Here is a 23,260-nt window from a genome sequence, read left to right on the forward strand (position 1 = left end):
CGACAGGCGTCAGTGTGATCTTTCCAAAGGAACTACGTGCTTAAAGTTATTCTTTGAAATCGCCAAAAATCTAAATTTTGATTGACGGTCGGGGTTGTGAGTTGATCTTCTTCTGAATGCGAATCTCTGTTGTTCAATCACAGTGCCACCTTGCTTACAAGGGAACCTCCGCATCGCACCCCCCTCAGATTTAGTTATACGTTGGCACAGTGGATAGGCCTTGAAAAACTGAACACAGATCAATCGAGAAAACAGGAAGAAGTTGTGTGGAACTACGAAAAAATAGGCAAAATATACAAATTGAGTAGTCCATGTGCAAGATACGTAACATCAAGGCTGATATTAGCTCAGGAGCGCCGTGGTCCCGTGGTTAGCGTGAGCAGCTGCGGAGCATGAGGTCCTTGCTTCGAGTCTTCCCTCCAGTGAAAAGTTTCATTTTTTTTCAGTTTATGTGACAAACTCTTATGTTTTCATCGCTTTTTTGGGAGTGATTATCACATCCACAAGAAAACCGAAATCGGGTAAGGTAGAAGAATCTTTTTACCCATTCGCCAAGTGTACAAGTTAGGTGGGTCGACAACATATTCCTGTCATGTGACGCACATGCCGTCACCAGTGTCGTATAGAATATATCAGACGCGTTTTCCTGTGGAGGAATCGGTTGACCTATGACCTTGCGATCAAATGTTTTCGGTTCCCATTGGAGAGGCGCGTCTTTCGTCTACTAATCGCACGGTTTACCGGTGCGGTCGCAAAACACAGACACTAAACTTATTACAGTGAACAGAGACGTTAATGAACGGACAGATCATAACTTTGCGAAAATAAAGAAATTAAAATTTTAAATGGAGGTAAGAATTGAACCGAGGATCTCTCGTTCCGCAGCTGCGCATGCTAACAACGGGACCACGGCGCTCCTGATTTCATGTTAGCCTTGAAGTTGCATATCTTACGCATGGACTACTCAGTTTGTATATTTTGCTTATTTTTTCATAGTTCCACACAACTTCTTCCTGTTTTCTCGATTGATCTGTGTTCAGTTTTTCAAGGCCTATCCAGTGTGTCAACTTATTTCTAAATCTGAGGGGGGTGCGATGGGGAGGTTCCCTTGTTAGTAGATTAGCAGCGGCGACTAGTACAAGTGAATGCCGTAAAAAACAAATAAAGCATGTGTGTTTGTCTGTGTCAACCACATCGAATGTCAAAACTATAGCACAGTTCCGGAAATAACATGCCTGACGCGTAACAACAGCGACAAGTCAATTTCGATAAATTTTATTCACGCTATTACCATTCGCGTAAAGCGAGGCTCACCTTCGGAGGTGATGTATTTTCATGTTATATGTTGGAAGACGTCAAAATTGAATCTGAGATTACAACAAAGTATTTTAAGCCACTTTCACGAACTTTACTGTATAGGAGATGTATAATACGTTACGGGATCGTTGAACGTAGGAAAATATGGCAAAAGATGGATGACCCACTGGGTTTTTACATATGACGTGAACAAAATTCAGATAGTGGATGTGTGGGACTTCGTACATACGACTAGGAACAGAAGACAAAATCTTGGATATCTATTTCCATTCTTAATACACAAATTTAGTGTCGTAACGAAGAATGTACTAAATCTTAAGATGGGCTTTGATGCGCAAAACCTGAAATAGCGTTAATAAACGGTACTGAAAATAGCTGGTTACTGTTCTTATGCTTGTTAATAAAGAGCATCGATTCACGGAATGCAGTGTCTTCAGAGCAACGGTTATTTTCTTGGGAATAATCAGCACAGCTCTAAATATGTATCATCTTACTGTCATTCAATTCTTATTAACAACATCGTGCAGGTGGTTCAATACAACTGATATCAAGTGCAATGCCTGTTTCCGATATTTCTCCGTTACTAACTTTTACGGCAACAAGCTTGCAAAATCCACCAAGGACTTGTTGCATGGTTACCAGAAAGGCTCAAGTCAATTGCGACATTCGAAGCTAGGCGTGTCTCGCGATTCGAACGATATGTGCGCTTGGTAGTTAGCTGGAGTTTACTTTCTCTTCGGGCACTGCATGTATCACAGTCCTATCCCTACAGTGTTCAATACGGTACTGTCTGTGAAAATTTCAACGGCAGGAAAGTTGTAAGTAAATGAATTGTGCTTGCAACACATTCAATGCAAGTTATGGCTTGCAAATGCTTAGAATGACAGATAGAATGCTTGTGGGCTAAGTAGCATCTCCTAAAATATCTTGCTAAGCGCATACATTATATACCGGTACATAAACTGCTTTACAGGAGCGTAAAACGTTGGATATTGTTTTATACCTGTAGAGGAACCGCCAACATGTCTCGTAAGCGCCAAATGACGCCAAATAACCAAGTTCCTGAGAGTACAAACTTGAGCGAGTATTCGGTCTTCGTGAATGCATTCTACGTTAGGTGAGATTATCATCTGATTAGGAAATAATAGTACTACAGTTACGTACGTGTGAAAGAAGTGGTTCCAAGACAATTGAACAAGTTGTTACCCAAACTGGACCACTGGACGACTTGCATCGTCGTCACAAGATAACCCCTACCTCATGAGCGTGTCGCATTGACCACATTGAGCATAAAAGTTGTGCCCTGCAATTACAACTATATTGCTCCTAACATTCTCCGTCGTCTGCAGCGCCATGCATAGTGCATGTACATTTCGTCTGCTCAGGATCATCAGCTTTTATAAAGTGTACCCGAATATTTTATCCATCAGGTAAATTCAAATGGTGTAGTTAATATTGGTACTGTAATGTACTTTTCGCTATTGAAATCTAATTTATTTGATATTTTATTAACTGATTTCGTGTAGCACAAATAATTTAATGGTGTGTTTGTGTGTGTGTGTGTGTGTGTGTGTGTGTGCGCGCGCGCGCGCGCGCGCGCGCGATATACTACATCAAGCAGAAAACTTTAATGCAGAACTTGCAATCAACAATAATAAAAGGATGTCGTGTGCGAGTTGTAAGAATGTAATGAAGGTACATTGTGATTGCTTTTATTTGAAGCAGAAATATCTGTTTCGGGTTGGCCGGCCGAAGTGGCCGTGCGGTTAAAGGCGCTGCAGTCTGGAACCGCAAGGCCGCTACGGTCGCAGGTTCGAATCCTGCCTCGGGCATGGATGTTTGTGATGTCCTTAGGTTAGTTAGGTTTAACTAGTTCTAAGTTCTAGGGGACTAATGACCTCAGCAGTTGAGTCCCATAGTGCTCAGAGCCATTTGAGCCATTTGTTTCGGGTTAAAACAAAAGAACACACATATTACAGTTACAAACGTGTATTTAAAAATAGTCATTCGCTTATGGTGGTAGGGTCAGTTTCTGGGTGTTTTTTGTCTATAACTTTCAGATGAACGGAATATTGGTGGGTGAAATTTTGCAGGAGTACATTATTACCTCCGTATAGAGTGACATACGAGTTCCATATTGCATGGGAGCAATGTAGCAACTATAATGGCTGTTGTGTGTGTGGTATCAAAATGGTTCAAATGTCTCTGAGCACTATGGGACTTAACTTCTGAGGTCATCAGTCCCCTAGAACTTAGAACTACTTAAACCTAACTAACCTAAGGACATCACACACATCCATGCCCAAGGCAGGATTCGAACCTGCGACCGTAGCGGTCGCGCAGCTCCAGACTGTAGCGCCTAGAACCGCTCGGCCACTCCGGCCGGCTATGTGTGGTATCTGTGACCTAGCCAACCTGTACATTATGCATAAAACCATAGTCTTGAGGAACTTCTAGTGGAATAATTTTCGGATCGGGACATTTATAAACGCTAGATGGAGCTATGGTCCATCAGTTATGTGCTCTCTGTCACGCACTGCCTAATATATGTATCTAATCTCTTCATCGTCTTCTGGAGCTCTTGAGCATAGTGGAGGTGTCTGTTATGTGGCGATATGCATGTCTTTAGAGCCTCCTTCCACTCAGATATATCACAGTACGAAGTACGGTCAGCCATGCGCAGTTGGCTGAAGAGAGTGTATTTCAAAATCTGTGCATCAAACTTCTAGGTGTGATAGATCACTTCATGGGAAATAACTTTTGTTAGATGCAAAATAGTTGCTGATGCCTCCGGCTGCATTAGGCATCCTTTTGTATTCGTTATTCCCCTGAGAGGGAGCACAGTGCAGGCACTCTGCAGCATGCGGAGCGACACTTGTATGAGGAGGGAATGTGTTGACATTTGCACGGAGCCCAGGACACTGTAGGTAGCGGGAAGTGTGTTCCAGAAGTAGGATATACCGGCCTGTCCGTTGCTACCTGCGACGTAATGTGGAGAAGGCCAAAGCCCATTTCCGGCACGAAGTTCCATATTCCTGCACCACTTCGTAGTGCGGGTGGCTTTTCCCAGAGTTCAGCATTGCAGTTCACCCTTGACTGGCGAGTAGTGTAGTATTGTTTCATGCTTTAGTGCTGAAACAACGAGTTCACCGATACCACCATAGGGACGCCTTTACTGATTTACAACGGGCATCAGTATAGAGTCGCTATACAAACAAACAAGCAGTGACTTAATGGCGCTGGGTAAACTTTGAAACGAATAAATGCAAAGGAAGGCCATTCAAAAAAACTAACACAGGTTTAGGGGAAGGTAGCCACGTTTGTATTCCAGATGAAGCTGCAAATGAATTGCAAAAACATTTTGTCGGCGCAAAGATGCGGGCAAAAGAAACAGACTCCACAGTTTCAAATGGTTCAAATGGCTCTGAGCACTATGGGACTTAACATCTCAGTTCATCAGTCCCCTAGAACTTAGAACTACTTAAACCTAAGGACATCACACACATCCATGCCCGAGGCAGGATTCGAACCTGCGACCGTAGCAGTCCCGCGGTTCCGGACCGTAGCGCCTAGAACCGCACGGGCACCGCGGCCGGCCTCCACAGTTTCATCAGTTTACGTAGGGCAACTCTTTAATAGAGGCTACGACTTGTTAACATCGTTACCATCACACAGAAGTGCGAAACAATCGTTATATTGGTTTAGGTGAAAATATATGGGAACTACACAAGATCCCACCGATTCTGGAGGAATATTCTTCCAAAAAATAATATACTGATCGAATGATGGTAGCAGTTTTTTAATGGCTGATGATAATAGGGGACCGAATGACAGAATGCTGGTATTTGCCAGCGAAAAGGGGAAAGAGTCCTCATCAAACTGTGAATCATTCTTTCCGGACGGAACGTTCAAGAGTTCGAGCAAGCACTTTGGGCCGTTGTTTATATTCCTCGCCGACCTTCATAGTTCTTACGAGGAAACAAACACCACACAAGTTGTTTACGCTTTGCTGCCAAATGAAATGCGAGAAACATATGAACATTTTTTAAAGCTATTAAAAGTAACGAGCCTGGATGGTACCCGGCATCTCTGTTGATGAACTTCAAAACTGCCATCGTTCAAGCAGCTAACAATTTTTTTCCTGGAACAGAGATTATTGGTTGCAATTATCATTTTAATCAATGTTTGTGGAAACAACTTCAGTGTTGCGTCCTCGTTCCAGCCTGTAGAGAAAGCGAGAAAACACGCTGTCACGTAAGAATGTGTTCTGCTCTGGTACATCTTTCCCGGAAATGCTGGGCGATGGTTGGCAGTGTATTCGGTAGAGCACACCTGCAAACGAATGTTCGGGTGGATCGAGTTCAGATGCTCAAGAAAGACGTTCAAATTCTCCCTACCATGAGGCCAAACAACGAAGGTATCGTCAACGTATCTAAAGAAACAGGCGGGTACGTTTTACGATGGAGGTGGAAGAGGATGGTTGCCTTCCCTTTCTTGGCGTTTTGGTTAGGAGGAAGGATGATGGATCATTGGGACATGCAGTCTACAGGAAACGTACTCACACCGACTTGTACTTACAGGCTAATAGTTGTCAGCATCCGGCTAAGCGTGAAGGGGTACTTCGTACCTTGGTACACAGGGCACATGTCGTTTCTGACGCTGAGACTTTGCCAGCTGAGCTGTCCCATCTTGAAGTTACATTTCGTCAAAATGGTTACAGTGATAGACAGATTGAACGTGCGTCGCGCTATCGACCAACTGTACATCGGGTGATTGATGATAATTCTGAGTCATCACCTAACTCTACTGCCTTTTTGACTTACGTAGGACACACGTCCAACAAGATCGGTCTTATTTTGCGGAAATACGATGTGAAATGTGTTTTCCGACCTCCATCTAAAATTAGAGCACTTTTGAGTTCCGTTAAGGATGATCTTGGACTGCGTAAGGCGGGTGTAATGGTTCAAATGGCTCTGAGCACTATGCGACTTAACTTCTGAGGTCATCAGTCGCCTAGAACTTAGAACTAATTAAACCTAACTAACATAAGGACATCACACACATCCATGACCGAGGCAGGATTCGAACCTGCGACCGTAGCGGTCGCTCGGCTCCAGACTGTAGCGCCTACAACCGCACGGCCACTCCGGCCGGCAAGGTGGGTGTATATCGTATTCCTTGTAGCTGCGGCATGACATATATTGGTCAAACTATCAGGACCGTGGAGAACCGATGTGCTGAGCATAAACGGCACACACGATTACAGCAGCCAAGTAGATCTGCTATTGCCGAACATTGCTTGGATACTGGTCACCCCATGTTATATAATAACACCGAGATATTGGCATGCACGTCCAGCTATCGGGACAGTGTTATTAGGGAGGCAGTTGAGATTAAATTAGCGAGCAACCTCGTTAACAGGGATGGAGGTTTCTGTTTAAACTCTGTTTGGAATCCGGCTCTCTCCCTTGTCAAAAAACAGAGGAACAGAGTCAATGCTACCTCACTTGCGAATTCATAGTCTCACTATCGATAGCTCTGACTTTGGTCATCTTTGGTGGCACTAGTGTTCAGTGTGTGTGTGTTATCTTTCCTGCTTCAGTCCGAGGACCGAGGTTTTAAAATTGGCATGTACGCCGCCTGTCCGTTGCAGTTTGCCTTGAAAATGGCGGGGTGTTCTCCCGCCGAAATATCGGCGGTCGCTGAAAGTGTTACTTGGCTGAATTCCCGGAAGTTATTTGAAAGTTGTACACGCTAGGAGAAACTCAGGTCTCACAACATTGCAATAGATTCCATGCAAAAGATTATGGTCATTTGGAAGATGAACAGCGAGAAGCCGATGTGTAGAAAAAGAAAACCGCTTTTAATCGATAAGACTGAAGAAAGTATTCACCAGAAGGGAGCAGAGAAATAACCGTCTCAATAATTTTCCCAATATTTACACAATGAAAATACATTTTCGTTTTCAGGGGGAACACTCAACGAATGAATCTGCAGTTAGCTCAAGTTACCATACTGCTTTTCAGCTTGCAAACGGTTGCGCAGTTTCATTGATTTCCAGGGTGTGTTGACAGTGTGGAAACTCGACTACAGTTAGAACTTATACACCTACTGTGTGACGTATAAGTGATTAGTTTCATAGCAAAATTAGTGTCGTAGACTTCTGTTTCCTCAATGTAAATTTTCACGTCTTTCCATGTAAGTGTCACTCCGTGCAAATCTCACGCCGTGCAAATGTTCCAACCTCCTCCGCAGGGTGGGTATTCCTTGTATGTTGCCTATAGTCCTGTAATCTGTTCATTATGAAAGGGAGTATGCCCAGGAATAGTAACCTTCCTGATTCGCTTCAAAGGCATCTTTCTCCGCTTAGAGACACTCATTCCTGTTGTTGAACATAATTCTATCAGTTTAATGGGTAGTTAGTATACAGCACAACTGGTTAGTAGGTTCTGCTAGTTCGGTGAAATCTCGTCATCCCAGGGTCGATGAATACTAAAGGACGCCTAGAGTCGGTGGGAATCATCAGCGAACATTTTGTCTCTTAGTAGAAGTTGTTCCCCATGAAGTGATCTATCACTGATAGGCGTTTGATGTTCAGACTTTGAAACACCCTGTACATATAATTGTAAATGTAGACCTGTGGCTTTGTGTATCCTCATTCTCTTCTGTAGTCAGTACAAAAAGTAGTTACGCCCAGATATCTGCAATTGTCCGCAGAAGTTACTTGTTGGACAACAATAGAATCGCCGATGCACACTGCCGAAGACCATAAAAATGTAAATAATTTTTAACATGCAATTAACCATGATGTTTCTAAAGATTAAAGTCGGTGATTAAATACAAGAACAGTCGCTGCCGTTGGTAATAAAGGTAAACAGTACGAAACACTAGATAACCAGTAACACAGTACAGACCATCCCTGCACAATCACCATCAGCGTCCGAAATACAAATCCAGAGGTGAAGTCCAGGTCACCACGATGTCAGTTACGATACTCAGAGTACATAAAGCACGGAGAGAATCGCACACGAAGTGCCCAGAGGTGCTTTCGACCTCGCTTATTGCTTTCCTGAGGCGAGCAACACCCCGCATGTGGCACGGTGATGTGGGCGTGGCCTGCAGTCCAGGCCAATCTCTGTTGTACACTCTTTACTTTATTCGTCTGGTGTAGGCATTAACGTTAAGCTGGAAGCGCCATCCTTCGTCGACGACCTAAGTTTTCTTTCGGGACGCAAGAATTGATGAGGAACTCCAGTTACAACCTAACAGAAATTACACGAGTTTTTTGTATTATACACCATTAACTCATGGGGCTACCGTCTTTTCAGGTGTAACAGAGATAAAGTTTGGATAGGTTAAGCGCCTCTGATGGCCTCATTGTTACGGTGCTAAGTTTTCCGTGAGGGAAGGATGTACACTTGTGTTTTCATCTACCAACATAGCCGGCCGAAGTGGCCGTGCGGTTAAAGGCGCTGCAGTCTGGAACCGCAAGACCGCTACGGTCGCAGGTTCGAATCCTGCCTCGGGCATGGATGTTTGTGATGTCCTTAGGTTAGTTAGGTTTAACTAGTTCTAAGTTCTAGGGGACTAATGACCTCAGCAGTTGAGTCCCATAGTGCTCAGAGCCATTTGAACCATTCTACCAACATGTCCTATATTCACTCTTTTCCGTAATATACTAGACCCACTTAAAAAATTAAGTGAGCTAAAATGCTGACTTTTTAACATGACCAAATATGTTACATACGGCGTATTTGTACTGCTTAGGCAACTGTAGCTAGCGCTGGAGAAATTATGTAATCAGTAAATCTTACACGAGAGCTCATAAAGATTTGTGTGCAACGGGACCGGGTGAAAGATGCAATCGCTCAGACGACAGATTTTCATCCAGCAACAACGAAGTTCGTACCCCGTACGAACATGTTAAGATACATTTCCGTATCATTACACCTCAAGAATATAGGAAATGCTTACTTGAAAAGGGTGACAGCTGACGTATCCTCCTTCTTTACGTAAGTGAGATAGTGTTCAATCTATGGTGACTTTGACGTCGATGCAAAGCCAAATCCTAACCAATAAAATGGCTATGCCTGTCTCATCACAGACTGTTCTTGTATTTAAAATAAACTGTGAGCTTGCTTTAAGTAATCAGTTTTTCTTCTCATTTCTATTTCAGAGTTCGAGAATGATACCACACAGCGCAGTTCTGCTGTTCGCTGTGATGGTGACAGCAGAATACATCCCTCCTGGACCTCGTTACAGGTGTCCTGAAAATGGTGTAATGCTATATCCTTGCAAATGCTCTAAGGAAAGTGATCAAGGCCTGAGTATACATTGTGAGAACACCAATTTAGCAGCAATGGCGGTAGGTTTGGCCAACGTTGCTGCCCTCCGATCTCCTATTGAGGAACTGGTGTTGTACGAGTGTAATATTGGTAAGTAGCAGCCATTTTATTAATTTAAATTGCCTGTTCGTTAACATAGTACTCTGTTATTACTAAACATTCTTTGCTTTAATAAGAGTTTACATTCCCATTGCATATTTCGGCTACTTACCAGAAGAAAAAGGTGCTGTATAAAAAATATACTTTGCTACACATTTAATAGGAGTAAAACATGTAGACATAATAGACTATCTACCGCTCTGACGATAATTTCGAATAGTGTCAACGCATTATCCTTAATGCTTCTCATTTTGATCGGAGAGTGTTCTTAGACACCCCAATAAATTTAAAAATCGTCTTTCGATATCGTCCTCTGCCACTATTCACAATAATACGACAAAGCCACATTATGTGATCGCGGTTACTTCAGGCACTATAGTCTTCGACAGTAAAATAATTTGGAAATTTGTGGTAAGGACTATGAGACCAAACTGCTGAGGTCATCAGTCCCTAGGCTTACAAACTACTTAATCTAACTTAAACTAACCTACGCTAAGGACAACACACACACACACCCATGCCCGAGTGAGGACTCGAGCCTCCGACGGGGGAAGCCGCGCGAACTGTGACAAGGCGCCTGAGACTACACGGCTACCCCGCGCGGCGACAATAAATTAAGGGATTTGAAGCCAGGAACGAGGCCGCATCAACAATACCTGTCCGTGAAGCAGGTTTCTATAGTGTGAGTTTCCAGTGAAACGTATCTGAGCTCCCTACGCACACCTTCACTAGGTAGCCAGCTACGCTGGAATTGTTTTATCCGACAATCCCATTGGTTATTTAATGATTTTCGCGCAAGTTATCAACTGCAGGATAAATGGAGCTGTGGGTACTACAATGTTCAAATGTGTGTGAAATCTTATGGGACTTAACTGCTAAGGTCATCAGTCCCTAAGCTTACACACTACTTAACCTAAATTATCCTAAGGACAAACACACACACCCATGCCCGAGGGACGACTTGAACCTCCGCCAGGACCAGCCTCACAGTCCATGACTGCAGCGCCTGAGACCGCTCGGCTAATCCCTCGCGGCAGCTGTGGGTACTAATCCTGGCAAGATCTTACTACGGAAACGTCACAACTCTAACGTACAAATAGAATAAAAATTATTTTAAAATATGAATATGTGTCTGTTTTACCACCCATCAAGGTCTTTTACTTCTAACTCTCTACATTTTTTGTACTGTGCAGTCAATGCCTGAAGTCTGACTAATATAAAACCTACAGAAGTACAGTTAACTGAAGAAACAATGCTGTGTAACAGACAACTATGGCCAGCAGATTCGCAAGTAATAGATTAGGTATTATATGGCAAAAAGATAAACATTTATTCTAAAAAATGCAGGGTGGCATTTGATATGGGACAGCTGCAGTGTATATACACCGAAAATGACGTAGCAAGGCCACGTGTTTCCTAGTCGTTTTAGTCACTAAACTGAAACTCCAGTTTTTCACTTCGCTGACGAATGAGGGAAGAAAGTACAACACAGCAACTTTTATTTTGGGAAGTGTTATTCTGTAAGTACTGAATTTTTTAACACATACAGAGTAGTCGAAACAGTCTGAAAAGCTTGTAAGGGTGTTGCAGGGTATTTTGCGCTGAGAAATAAGTGTTAAAAAAATTCGATCCGTTGCGCCGACTACCCTGTATGTGTTAACAAATTCAGTATTTACAGAATAACACTTCCCAAAATAAAAGTTGCTGTGTTGTACTTTCTTCCCTCATTCGTCAGCGAAGTGAAAATCTGGAGTTTCAGTTTAGTGACTAAAACGACTAGGAAACACGTGGTCTTGTTACGTCATTTTCGGTGCATATGCACTGCAGCTGTCCCATATCAAATGCCACAGTGATCACACGGTCCAGATCTCTGCCACGAATTGTTCCATTCTGCAGTGTTTTGATCATTTCGTTGAAACCCTACATTTGCAGTTCTGTGAGGGAAAAGGAAAGAGCGTATAAAACAGCAACTTCTATTCTGAGAAGTTGGTTGGTTGGTTGGTTTTGGGGAAGGAGACCAGACAGCGTGGTCATCGGTCTCATCGGATTAGGGAAGGATGGGGAAGGAAGTCGGCCGTGCCCTTTCAGAGGAACCATCCCGGCATTTGCCTGGAGTGATTTAGGGAAATCACGGAAAACCCAAATCAGGATGGCCGGACGCGGGATTGAACCGTCGTCCTCCCGAATGCGATTCTGGGAAGTACTGCATGTGTTACCGTATATTGTTCCAATCAAATATTTATCCTTTTGCCAAATAATGCCTCATTTATGGCTCTTGTGAATCTGTTCCACACAATTGTCTGTTGCACATAGTATCGTTTCTTATTGGTCTGCAGGTTCATCAACCTTCAGACATTGATTGCTCACAGATACAGGGTAGAAAATACACGTCTCCATGTTTTAAAATCATTTTATTCAGTATTAGCAGTTCGAACTGGAACACCTGTGTTGTTGGATAAGGTAGCTATATGCGTTTCGGTTTACTGAATAATTAAATCTACAACTGTCTGTGGTTACACTTTTTAAGGCTAAACAATAAAATATTTTAAATGATTTTAATACATCTAATAGTTTCGATAGCACCTAACATTTGCACTTATTTCTTTTTAATGGCCACATAGAGTAGTGCAATTAAATCGATTGCTTATGAGCTTGTATCTGTTTCCAAATGTTAAGTATCACATCTGCATTGATTTGTCTACTGTTTTGACAACGATGTTTACTCTATCACAAGAATATCACCAGGTTTAAAAAGCAAATCTTCTAACCAACTGTCTGCAAATGGTTTACATTTCATTGTTTAAAAAATATAACTATGTTGTCATATCTACTTGATAAATGCTCCAAACACTGAACTGTACTCTAGAAAGAGTCGCAATAGCCCCTTGCATGCGATATCCTTTATAGATACTTTCTCAGCACCCTTTCAACAAAATCATTTTTCCATTGACCCTCCCGAATACTAATTTCACACGATCGCCCCATTTCATATCGCTCCTTAGTATTACTTCTAAATATTTATACAATGTGACGATCTTACGATGTTTACCACCAATCCCGTAATTAGGCACTATCAGTTTCTTTCTCAGCATATAGGCACTGCATTACATTTATCTACTTATAAAAAGAGAAGAAATACATTACACCAAGTGAAATTTTGGCCAGTTCTGTCAGCAGTTCATTAAAATCATCCAATTTCCGCCCTGCTCCCAATATGAATGCAAAATCCATTAACGAAGTCGAAATCATCTGAGCTGAGCACTGATGGAAACCTGTAGTGAGAACAAGTTCAAAAATGGTTCAAATGGCTCTGAGCACTATGGGACTCAACTGCTGAGGTCATAAGTCCCCTAGAACTTAGAACTACTTAAACCTAACTAACCTAAGGACAACACACACATCCATGCCCGAGGTAGGATTCGAACCTGCGACCGTAGCGGTCGCGCGGTTCCAGACTGTAGCGCCAGAATCGCTCGGCCACCAGCGGCCGGCGGGGAACAAGTAAATCGATATTTAAAGTAGGGTCGTTATCCGAATAGCGGAAAACGTGACTGGTAGTAACACATGTAACATACTATGCAATACTAAACTTGCGGCTGCCTGAGTGGCTTCATACAGACGAGAGTGGGTGAGCACATGTGACGTGCTGCGTATGCTTTTGCCGGCGTCCGTCGATCGCGAGCTGCAGCACCTCTGAGCTGCGATCGATATCTGCCGTTAGCAGGGATACTAAATCCAATGCCGAGACTTTCATGTGCACAACAGCATCGTCAGCGAACAATCTGATAGTGCTGCTGACCTATTCTGATACATCGTTTAGAGACCCTACTATGCTTTCATATGTTACTTTTGTTTCTGTGAAATAGTCACTGTCCAACGTAACGCACTAGGTTCTGTGAGTTAAATATGCCTCGAGATTTTGTCATATTTGGTAAAACCTTATGATCATATCTTGGATAGTAGTCGACAGTGTGGTACAGTGTGGTTCTGTGTCTACTGCCTTTCGGAACTCGAAGATGACAGAATCTAAGTGTTTAACTGCTGGTATTGTTTAAAAGGTATGTATGAATAAAGCAAGCTGTGGTTCACAAGAGCGTTTTTCTCTGAAGCTGTGTTTATTCTGTTACACTAGCTTGTTGTTGAACTTAGAAATTTCTCTAGAATCCTGCAAAAGACGGATGTCAGCGTTACTGGTCTGTTATTCTTGTATCCGCTTTTGTACCCATTTAGCAAACAGAACTGGCCTGCGCTGTGTGCTTCGTTAAGGAGTCTACCAACTTCGACTCACTTCGAACGTCAGAACAATATATACTTTTTCAAACCTCACACTGGATGTCAGACATTTCACCACGATTAAGCTGATTCGTGCCTGCAGTGTTTAATTGTAGTCGTCTGCCATCTTTTTCGGTAAGGCGTAATTTGCTTTCTGTCCGTAACACAGCACCAGTCTGGACAGTTTAACAACATTCTCTCCTGTCACCTCCAAGATGATGGCAGCGGAGTTAAGGTTATATGACAGTTCGCGAGTCACACAGTTGCTTAAGCTAAACGCATGTAACTGTAACTTTGGACCTTAGGAATATGTTGACGCTCTTCATATGTGTCTAACAATCGACCTCACGTCTTTGTGGATCGTTCAGGAATGGATAGCTTAAGATGCCCATCACTTTCAGCAGGATGTAGTTACAAATCGTTCATGTTAGCAAGATACATTTTCTGTAATCGAGTGACGTCTCTGAATCTTGTTCATATGAATTATAAGGGGCGATCACAAAGATTCCATTTGAGAGCGTTGCTGAATCGTATATGCAACGTAGTGCGACTCCGATGCGGGCGAATAAGCACCGACATGTAGGCAAGAGATAAGTGCGGCATTCGTGTCTTTCCAACGTGCGTGTGGTAAATGCAGAAGCGTGAACCATGGAGACGTTATTACCAAATGCGTCCAAACACGACCAATGTGCTGTTCCTCTTTTCTTGACTGCCGAAGTACAAACACCAGTAGACAGCTATCAAAGAATGAGCAATGTGTATGGGGCAGCATGTGTGTCGAAAACCACCGTTGTGAAATGGTATGCCAAGTTCCATGCTGGTCGCATTTCGACACAAGGCTCCGGTCGATCTGGGGGGCTAACCTCAACTGGGAGACTTGAACTGGAGGACACTCAAGCGCTCGCCCTATAGTCGAGATCTCTCCCCATGCGAATATCACACCTTCCGTCCCTTAAAAAAAGTGCTTGAAGGAACGACGATTACTGTCGGACGAGGATGTGTACGGTGTTTTACCAAACGGGCACCTTCAACCTGGTGCTTCAGTGGGATGATTGTCTAAATGCTCACGGCGATTTTGTCTGATTGGCATATCGATTCTGCACTGTATGACCTTCGAACGGAAACTTTTCGATCGACCCTTAAGTTTCGTGTGTTTCCTAGGCTAATCTGTCGCTTATGAATCAAGTCTCGCACCTGTCACTGGTCGACATCGTGAAATTTCCTCTAGAACAATTACAATCTATAAGTCACTCTACCCATGAGTGACTGTATCATGCTCGTTCATCATTGTCGACCCCTAACGGCACACGTGAGCAGTAAGAGTCTCTTTACCAAATGTTACTGGCCGGCCCGGGTGGCCGAGCGGTTCTAGGCGCTACAGTCTGGAACCGCGCGACCGCTACGGTCGCAGGTTCGAATCCTGCCTCGGGCATGGATGTGTGTGATGTCCGTAGGTTAGTTAGGTTTAAGTAGTTCTAAGTTCTAGGGGACTGATGACCATAGAAGTTAAGTCCCATAGTGCTCAGAGCCATTTGAACCAAATGTTACTGTTTACCATATTCTGCCCTTACGGGAAGGTATTCACTCGTGTTACAGTTGTTATGGCAACAATGTCTCTGGAACACTGAAAACCAACGGTCTTTAACCGTCATATGTGTATCATAGAGAGCTTTGTTATACTTGTATCTCCTGTTACAGATAATTAAAAAAGAAATTAATAGATTTTATCATTTCGCAAAGTTTCCAGCTACAATGCTCCATAACAGAAGAGCATGAAACATGTTCTGTCAATCTTCAGTTAGTGGAACTCATGGCTTACTTCTATATCTGCCACCTCCACACCGATCCATTTAACCTAGTGGCTTTCAGTTTCCTGAATGTTATTTTATTAAGTGTTGTGCTCACAGAACATTTTACACATCTGAATTTGTTATGAATATGCACCAAATCACGACACCGGAGCTCTGTTTATTACATCTACGCTAAAGCGAAACACGTATCTTCGCTATCGTCAATGTTTTAAGTACTGGTAGGCTTCATGAAGCAGAGTGGTAGTTTATTTTTGTTGTTCTCACCATGTTGTATCTTTCTTGTGTACCTAATGAATTGTACTGGATATTCTCCTTTCTAGGTCGGCTTTATGGACCAATGCTGTATCCTCTTCGTGTCCGTATTTTGAAAATCATTGATACGCCATTAAAAACCATTGACCAATATGCGTTTCTTGGAATAAACAGAACAATGCAAGAGCTTCATGTAATCAATTCCCAGCTGGAGCATTTTCCAGTTGAAGCGTTTCAGGTAAGTCAGTTGTTAGTTACTGTGAGTAGTTTTAGGATGTACAAAGTATTATTGCAATCTTTTGAGATAATTTGTCATACTTTTAAATATCTTCTATGAAAACAGAAGAAACACTTTACTGATAAAGAACAATACACAAATTCAATTCAGTAACTATGTGTTTGTTCACAGGTGCCATGCATCATGGTACTCCATGCTCAATATGAGTATTTACAGAATGTTACCATTTTGAAAAATGAGACATATACTTAACATCTTCCCTGTTGTTTGGTGAATTCACCCTATTTTCCCATTCACCTGTGGATGCAATGCACTAATTTGTAACTTAAAAATACACAATAAATGACAAAACTGTTTCATCAGTTCTGACATAAATTAAGGTCCTGATCCATAATTAACATCTCTGGAACACTGAACTTCAGCAACCAATTATTTACTATGGCCATAGGCACTGCATCAGCTTGCTGCTTTTGGATAGTTACCATTCCCACGTAGGTAATACAAAAAAAAAAGATCCATTATTGCAGCACATAGTGTTTTCTTGCTGTCTTTTGCACAAAAGGACCTATAATGACCACATCAATCATTTCAGATGGCTTATTAATTGCTGATATCCTTTGCAGTGGAATACACTGATGGATCAATTAAGACCACTGTGCACAAGGTAAACAGTTCTTTACATATTGCTCCACAACCTGTTTACATTTACAGCACCAGTACTGTTCAGCCACACACTGTTCTGTGGTTCTTCGACCCTTGTGCCCTGATAACACATGACCATGTGCCTGTCTCAAAACTTCATCATGCATTGCACACCTTCCTACTGAGGTCATGATTCTCGTTACGTTGATAAATTACATCAAAATCAATTTCACTAAGTTTCAGTGCACAAAGCATTAATCTACTTGATGGATCTTTGAACACTAGTAGCCACTTAAATGCTGTGCGACCCATTATTACCTTCAGTTTTCCACCATATAGATAATGCCAGAAGTACGTTATACCATGTCTGAGGCTTATGAATTCCTTCTCCACAGCATAGTAATTCCTTTCTGCTACATTCAGCTGACATGAGGCATAGGCTACCAAGTGCTCTGCTCCATTTACTCCTTGATTAAGCCTCTGAGTACCAGTGGTTTCTGCCTCAAACTGCAGTTTCATCATTTTCTTTTCTTTTTTGGAAGTACCTGTGTCTTTCCTATGAACCCACTGATGTCATTGCAAGACAGAGACACTGAGATACTCCTATGAATGTAGTGCATTGTAGCTGTAACTTACAGTGTTCAAAGCAACAGTCGGCATGGATATTGTGCTATGTGATTGTAGGAATTTGTCACATTTTTCTTTAGTGATCATATTGAGGAGGTCATAGACAGTGAAAATAAGTATACACACTGAGGTGAAAAAAGTCATGGGATACCTTCTAATATCATGTCAGATCTCCTTTTGCCCAGTGTCGTGCAGCAACTTGACGTGGCATGGATGTCACAAGTCGATGAAGGCCCCTTCACAAATACTGGGCCATACTGCCTCTATAGCTGTCCATAACATTGCAAAAGTGATGTTTGTACAGGATTTCGTACATGAACTGACCTCTCAATTATGACCCATGTCATCTGGGTTGCCAAATTATTTGCTCAAATTGTCCAGAATGTTCTTTGAACTCAATCACAAACAACTGTGCCCCAGTGAAATGGCACATTGTCATCCTTAAAAATTGCATCATTGTTTGGGAAGATGAAGTCCATGAATGGCTGCAAATGGTCTCCATGTGGCTGAATATAGCAATTTCCAGTCAATGAATCAGTCCATTCCATGTAAACATGACCTACACCATTATGGACCGACCACCAGTTTGCACAGTGCCTTGTTACCAACCTGGGTCCATGGCTTCATTGGATCTGCACCACACTCAAACCCTATCATCAGCTCCTACCAACTGAAATTGAGACTCAGTTGACCAGGCCACAGTTTTCCAGTCATCTGGGGTCCAACTGATATGGTCACGAGTCCTGGAGGGCTTGGCATGAGATAATTTAGCTCACCACTGTGGCAGATTGGGGTGTTGCACCATACTGCTTTAGTAATATTTTGGCCCTGCCAGAAGGATTTCAGAGGTAACTAGCTTGCCTGCCTTGCATGGGTTGTGAAGTCTGCACCAAGGGGTGTTGCTGCAACTGTACGATTCAAATCTTTGTAGGCCTCTGTGCACTTTTCATTCATTGTCATCATAACCAATTTTTTGTGAAGATTCTATGGAAAGTATCAAATACATAATAACTTTTTGCTGAATGCATTCCAAAATCTGTGACTATTTGCACATGGTATGTGATGCTAGTGAAAGTAACATCAAATCAGCACCGAGTGTTTTAACATGCATACAAATCTGGCACTGGAGGTAAACCACAGGAATTACTGACTGATTTGCAGATTCTGAAGGAAACAGCCTCTTTTCAAGTAGATACATGTACACTAGCGTCTCTCATTAGAAAATATATCTGGAGTCAGTTAACCAGTTTTTTAGCCATTTAAATTTTATCCCAACTTATACTGCCCAAACCTAACCTATTAAAAGAAAAATTAACATGTATGTAGAACATGGGTTGCAAGGAAACTGCAAGCAATTTAAAACTAGACTCAGAAAATGGTCACATTATTAATTACAGCCTCTGTAGTGTTGAAGATGAATCCTCAATAATCAAAAATAGGTTGGCGATAATGAAAGCTATGTATAAAAACAATTAAAGATACAAAACAAGTGATTTATAAAGTTGGACTTCATTGTTTTTATGTCTGATAATGGTAACTTCTGATTCCCTCCATTTTCTAATACTGATTGTTGAATAAGAATTTAATAGATGTATAGAGCATGATAAGTCATTATTTTGAGATTTATGTAGCAAATAATACAACAATTTTACCTTTTTTGATTTAATTACAGTAGCTTCCCTAAAACTGAGAGGGATTTCTTCTCCTTCTACCAGTAATACTGTACATATAATTTAAAACTTTGTCATAATAGTTCACAAGACACCTGCATTATGTTTCCTTTGTTTTTCTACATATTACTTAATGGCGTATTGGACACAAGATGGCATTTCCCTCTGAAGTATTCATCAGGCAGTTCTTTAGTGGTTTGCTGCTACACTGTTAAATATCTTAATATATGGCTGTGTACTTGGGCACTAAAAATATTGCTGCTATTTACAGAAAGATTAGGGCTACATAGTTTGTCTTATGACTCTATGATTTTACATAGACCTTGTCAAAAATGGTTCAAATGGCTCTGAGCACTATGGGACTCAACTGCTGAGGTCATTAGTCCCCTAGAACTTAGAACTAGTTAAACCTAACTAACCTAAGGACATCACAAACATCCATGCCCGAGGCAGGATTCGAACCTGCGACCGTAGCGGTCGTGCGGTTCCAGACTGCAGCGCCTTTAACCGCACGGCCACTTCGGCCGGCTAGACCTTGTCAGTTCAGTCAAATTTCTTCTAAAAATAAAACTCTTCATAACAAGGAAAAGTGAATGGTGACTGTTACCTGCCAACCTTTTAAAATTTCCATATGAAAAACTATTCCTAAATGTGTCACAACTTTCATTTACCAGTACGTAGCATATATTGCCCATGGATTTTATATGAAAGTAGGCTAATTCATGTTTGACTGGTGGCACTGTTTCTAAAGTTGTAGTTTCATAAAATTAAATTATGGTTAATATCCTAATACTTGAAGAGTTTACTAATAACTAACTCATTGTTTCAGATTCTTGGTAACATTTCCATACTAGAAATTGATAACCACAACATGAAAAAGTTACCACAGAATGCATTTTCTGCAGGCTTGCTTCCAAATCGTTTGGAAAAACTGCATATTACAAATGGACTTATCACTGATATTCCTGCAGATGTTTTTGTAGCACTGAGGAAACTTAAGAAACTTGATTTGCATGGTAACAGAATAACACAGTTGCGCAAAAATCAGTTTAAAGGACTTAGAGACACAGAAGTGCTTGATTTGTCACACAATAACATAACAAAGATAGACGCATCACAAATTGCTGATCTTCCAAAGATGGGCTGGTGCAACCTGTCTCATAATGCACTTACTGAATTGACAAGGTAAAGAATCAGAATAATATTTTAAAATGTGTTCTCTCTCTCTCTAGTTACCTGTCTCTTTTGTGTGTGTGTGTGTGTGTGTGTGTGTGTGTGTGTGTGTGTGTGTGTGTGTAATTGAACCACATTAATAACATACAGCCTTGATACTTAGTGTCCTAGTTATGGATCAGTAGAAGCCAGAAGATTTGAGACCACTAACATTTCTTCTCTAGTCACCACAAACCATAGTGATCAAACAATACTATAATGCAGTAGCACTGTGGTAATGACGAGTGGTTGTGCCACTTTGCTGGGCTGTGTTAAGACTAACTGTCCTAAAATGAGTGATGGAGAACTGATTTCCTCATTCATCATAGGCACTGCCTCTTTGTACTACTTTAGTCTTTGTATGTGATTGGTGTGAAGACACATGCAAAATTTTTGTCGGTGCTTTGTCTCTCACACAATTAGTTTATGTGAGATACAAAGCTTGCTTTGTCTGTTTCTTACACACATCTATAAAACTGTGGAAGGATAAGTTTGCATGCAACTTATACATTCCAAGTACAGCATCTGAAGACCACATTCAAGACCCTGTGATGGTTTACATTTGAATTATTGCCATTAAAGTTATAGACCATCTAGAAGTAAAGATTTTCGGTAAATACTGGCCAACTCTGCACTGCAGCTTATTTTGTGGATGTGTCAAGAAAAAGCACCTGATGTTTTTCTATACATAAATTCCATATTCATTTACTTCTGAGTTATATTGAAGAAGTGACAGATTATGATAATGAAAAAACAAAAATTGCTGCTGTAAATGAGTTTCATATAATGATTCAGTTTTTTAAAATTTAATGAGAGGTGTTATTTAGTCCAAAAACTGTGAATAATTGCTATCTTCAGATTATAGCAAGGTATACCATTGCCAGTCACAGAAATCTAAGAAAATGGAGAGATCACATTTTACTATTTCTTTTAGTTGAATTTATAACAACCAATATTACTACACTGCATACAATGATAAGTCACTTCTTCTCAAACATTACAGACTCTCCCTTATTCACATGTAATGGTGTGAAGAACTGACAAGCTATCTTTCTATGTTCAGAAACTGAAACTGCAACCTGTGACTTTTCGTGTTTGTTGACTTTGATACAACATATTTTATGTGTGCTATTAATAAAAGTAACAATAAGTAAGATCTGAGTCAGAATAATTTTGATGGAAGGTGCTGAAGAGAGATGTAGCAGCCAAAGGAAACAGAGAAATGTTTGTTGACTTTGATACAACATATTTTATGTGCGCTATTAATAAAAGTAACAATAAGTAAGATCTGAGTCAGAATAATTTTGATGGAAGGTGTTGAAGAGAGATGTAGCAGCCAAAGGAAACAGAGAAATGTTAGGCATTTGGATATCACTTCCTTACAAGCAGTTCAGCAGATTTCATTTTCAGTTGGCTACCATCAGAACTGAGAAAAAAAAAAAAAATTCTTATCATATTCTGTAGCTTATGTACTGATTCATTTGATGATCAAGTAGATGTGGCTAGCATAGACATATAGGTAATAAACAAACAAATAAAACAAAATATTGAGTAGATTTCTTATAAACACTCATGCTTCAAAAGTAAAAGCAAAGTACTCATGGCTGAGGAATCAAATTAAGAGAACCACAATGCTGGTACCATAGGCTGCAGAAGTACATTCACAATCCACAGACTTACATGCTGTATATGGGTGAGCATTGTCTAGATTTTGCTATGTGATGTTGATCCACCAGCAGTAAGTGCTTTCAGAAATCTAAAAAGCTAAATTTTTCATTAAAACTAATTCCCCTTAAATTTCTTTGTATGCTTTAACATACTAATAAATACAAGGACAGTCTTCCAGGAGGAAATCACCTTTCTCAGTCACTCAGTTATGTGTAGGCTTTCTTAATTCTGTGGTCACCATTAATATAATGTAATGTAGTTATACCATTATCAGACCACACACAATGAGAATTGTTCATGGCTACAGTAACAGTCATATTGTGAATATTCCTTACTTGTTCTGAATGTGCTTTAACAGTGCTACAATTGCTCAAACTTAACATTTGTGTGCTAGAATAAGACTCAGATATGTGTATATGACATTATCTATCTACACTACTGGCCATTAAAATTGCTACACCAAGAAGATGACATGCTACAGATGCGAAATTTAACAAACAGGAAGAAGATGCTGTGATATGCAAATGATTAGCTTTTCAGAGCATTCACACAAAGTTGGCACCTGTGGCGACACCTACAACATGCTGACATGAGGAAAGTTTCCAACTGATTTCTCATACACAAACAGCAGTTGACTGGCGTTGCCTGGTGAAACATTGTTGTGATGCTTTGTGTAAGGAGGAGAAATGTGTACCATCACATTTCCGACTTTGATAAAGGTCGGATTGTAGCCTATCGCAATTGCGGTTTATCGTATCGCGACATTGCTGCTCGCGTTGGTCGAGAGCCAATGACTGTTAGCAGAATATGGAATCGGTGGGTTCAGGAGGGTAATATGGAATGCTGTGCTGGATCCCAATGGCATCGTATCACCAGCAGTCAAGATGACAGGCATCTTATCCACGTGGCTGTAACGGATCGTGCAGTCACGCCACTATCCCTGAGTCAACCGATTGGGACGTTTGCAAGAGAACAACCATCTGCACGAACAGTTTGACGACGTTCTGCAGCAGCATGGAACGGAGACCATGGCTGCGGTTACCTTAGACACTGCATCGCAGACAGGAGTGCCTGCGATGGTGTACTCAACAACGAACCTGGGTGCAC

The 23,260-nt window shown here is 41.3% G+C and overlaps 1 protein-coding gene across 1 annotated transcript in view; it reads left to right on the forward strand.

The window, feature by feature from the left end:
• Positions 1–23,260, forward strand: part of LOC126248642 (protein artichoke) — a 191,114-nt gene that overhangs the window by 124,553 nt on the left and 43,301 nt on the right. The window contains exons 2-4 of the mRNA XM_049949825.1: positions 9,494–9,752; positions 16,165–16,334; positions 20,103–20,458. Coding sequence (XP_049805782.1) covers positions 9,503–9,752; positions 16,165–16,334; positions 20,103–20,458 — 776 coding nt within the window. The 5' untranslated portion in view covers positions 9,494–9,502. The remainder of the gene's footprint in view (positions 1–9,493; positions 9,753–16,164; positions 16,335–20,102; positions 20,459–23,260) is intronic.

Source organism: Schistocerca nitens, chromosome 3, assembly GCF_023898315.1.
Source record: "Schistocerca nitens isolate TAMUIC-IGC-003100 chromosome 3, iqSchNite1.1, whole genome shotgun sequence".
NCBI lineage: Eukaryota > Metazoa > Arthropoda > Insecta > Orthoptera > Acrididae > Schistocerca > Schistocerca nitens.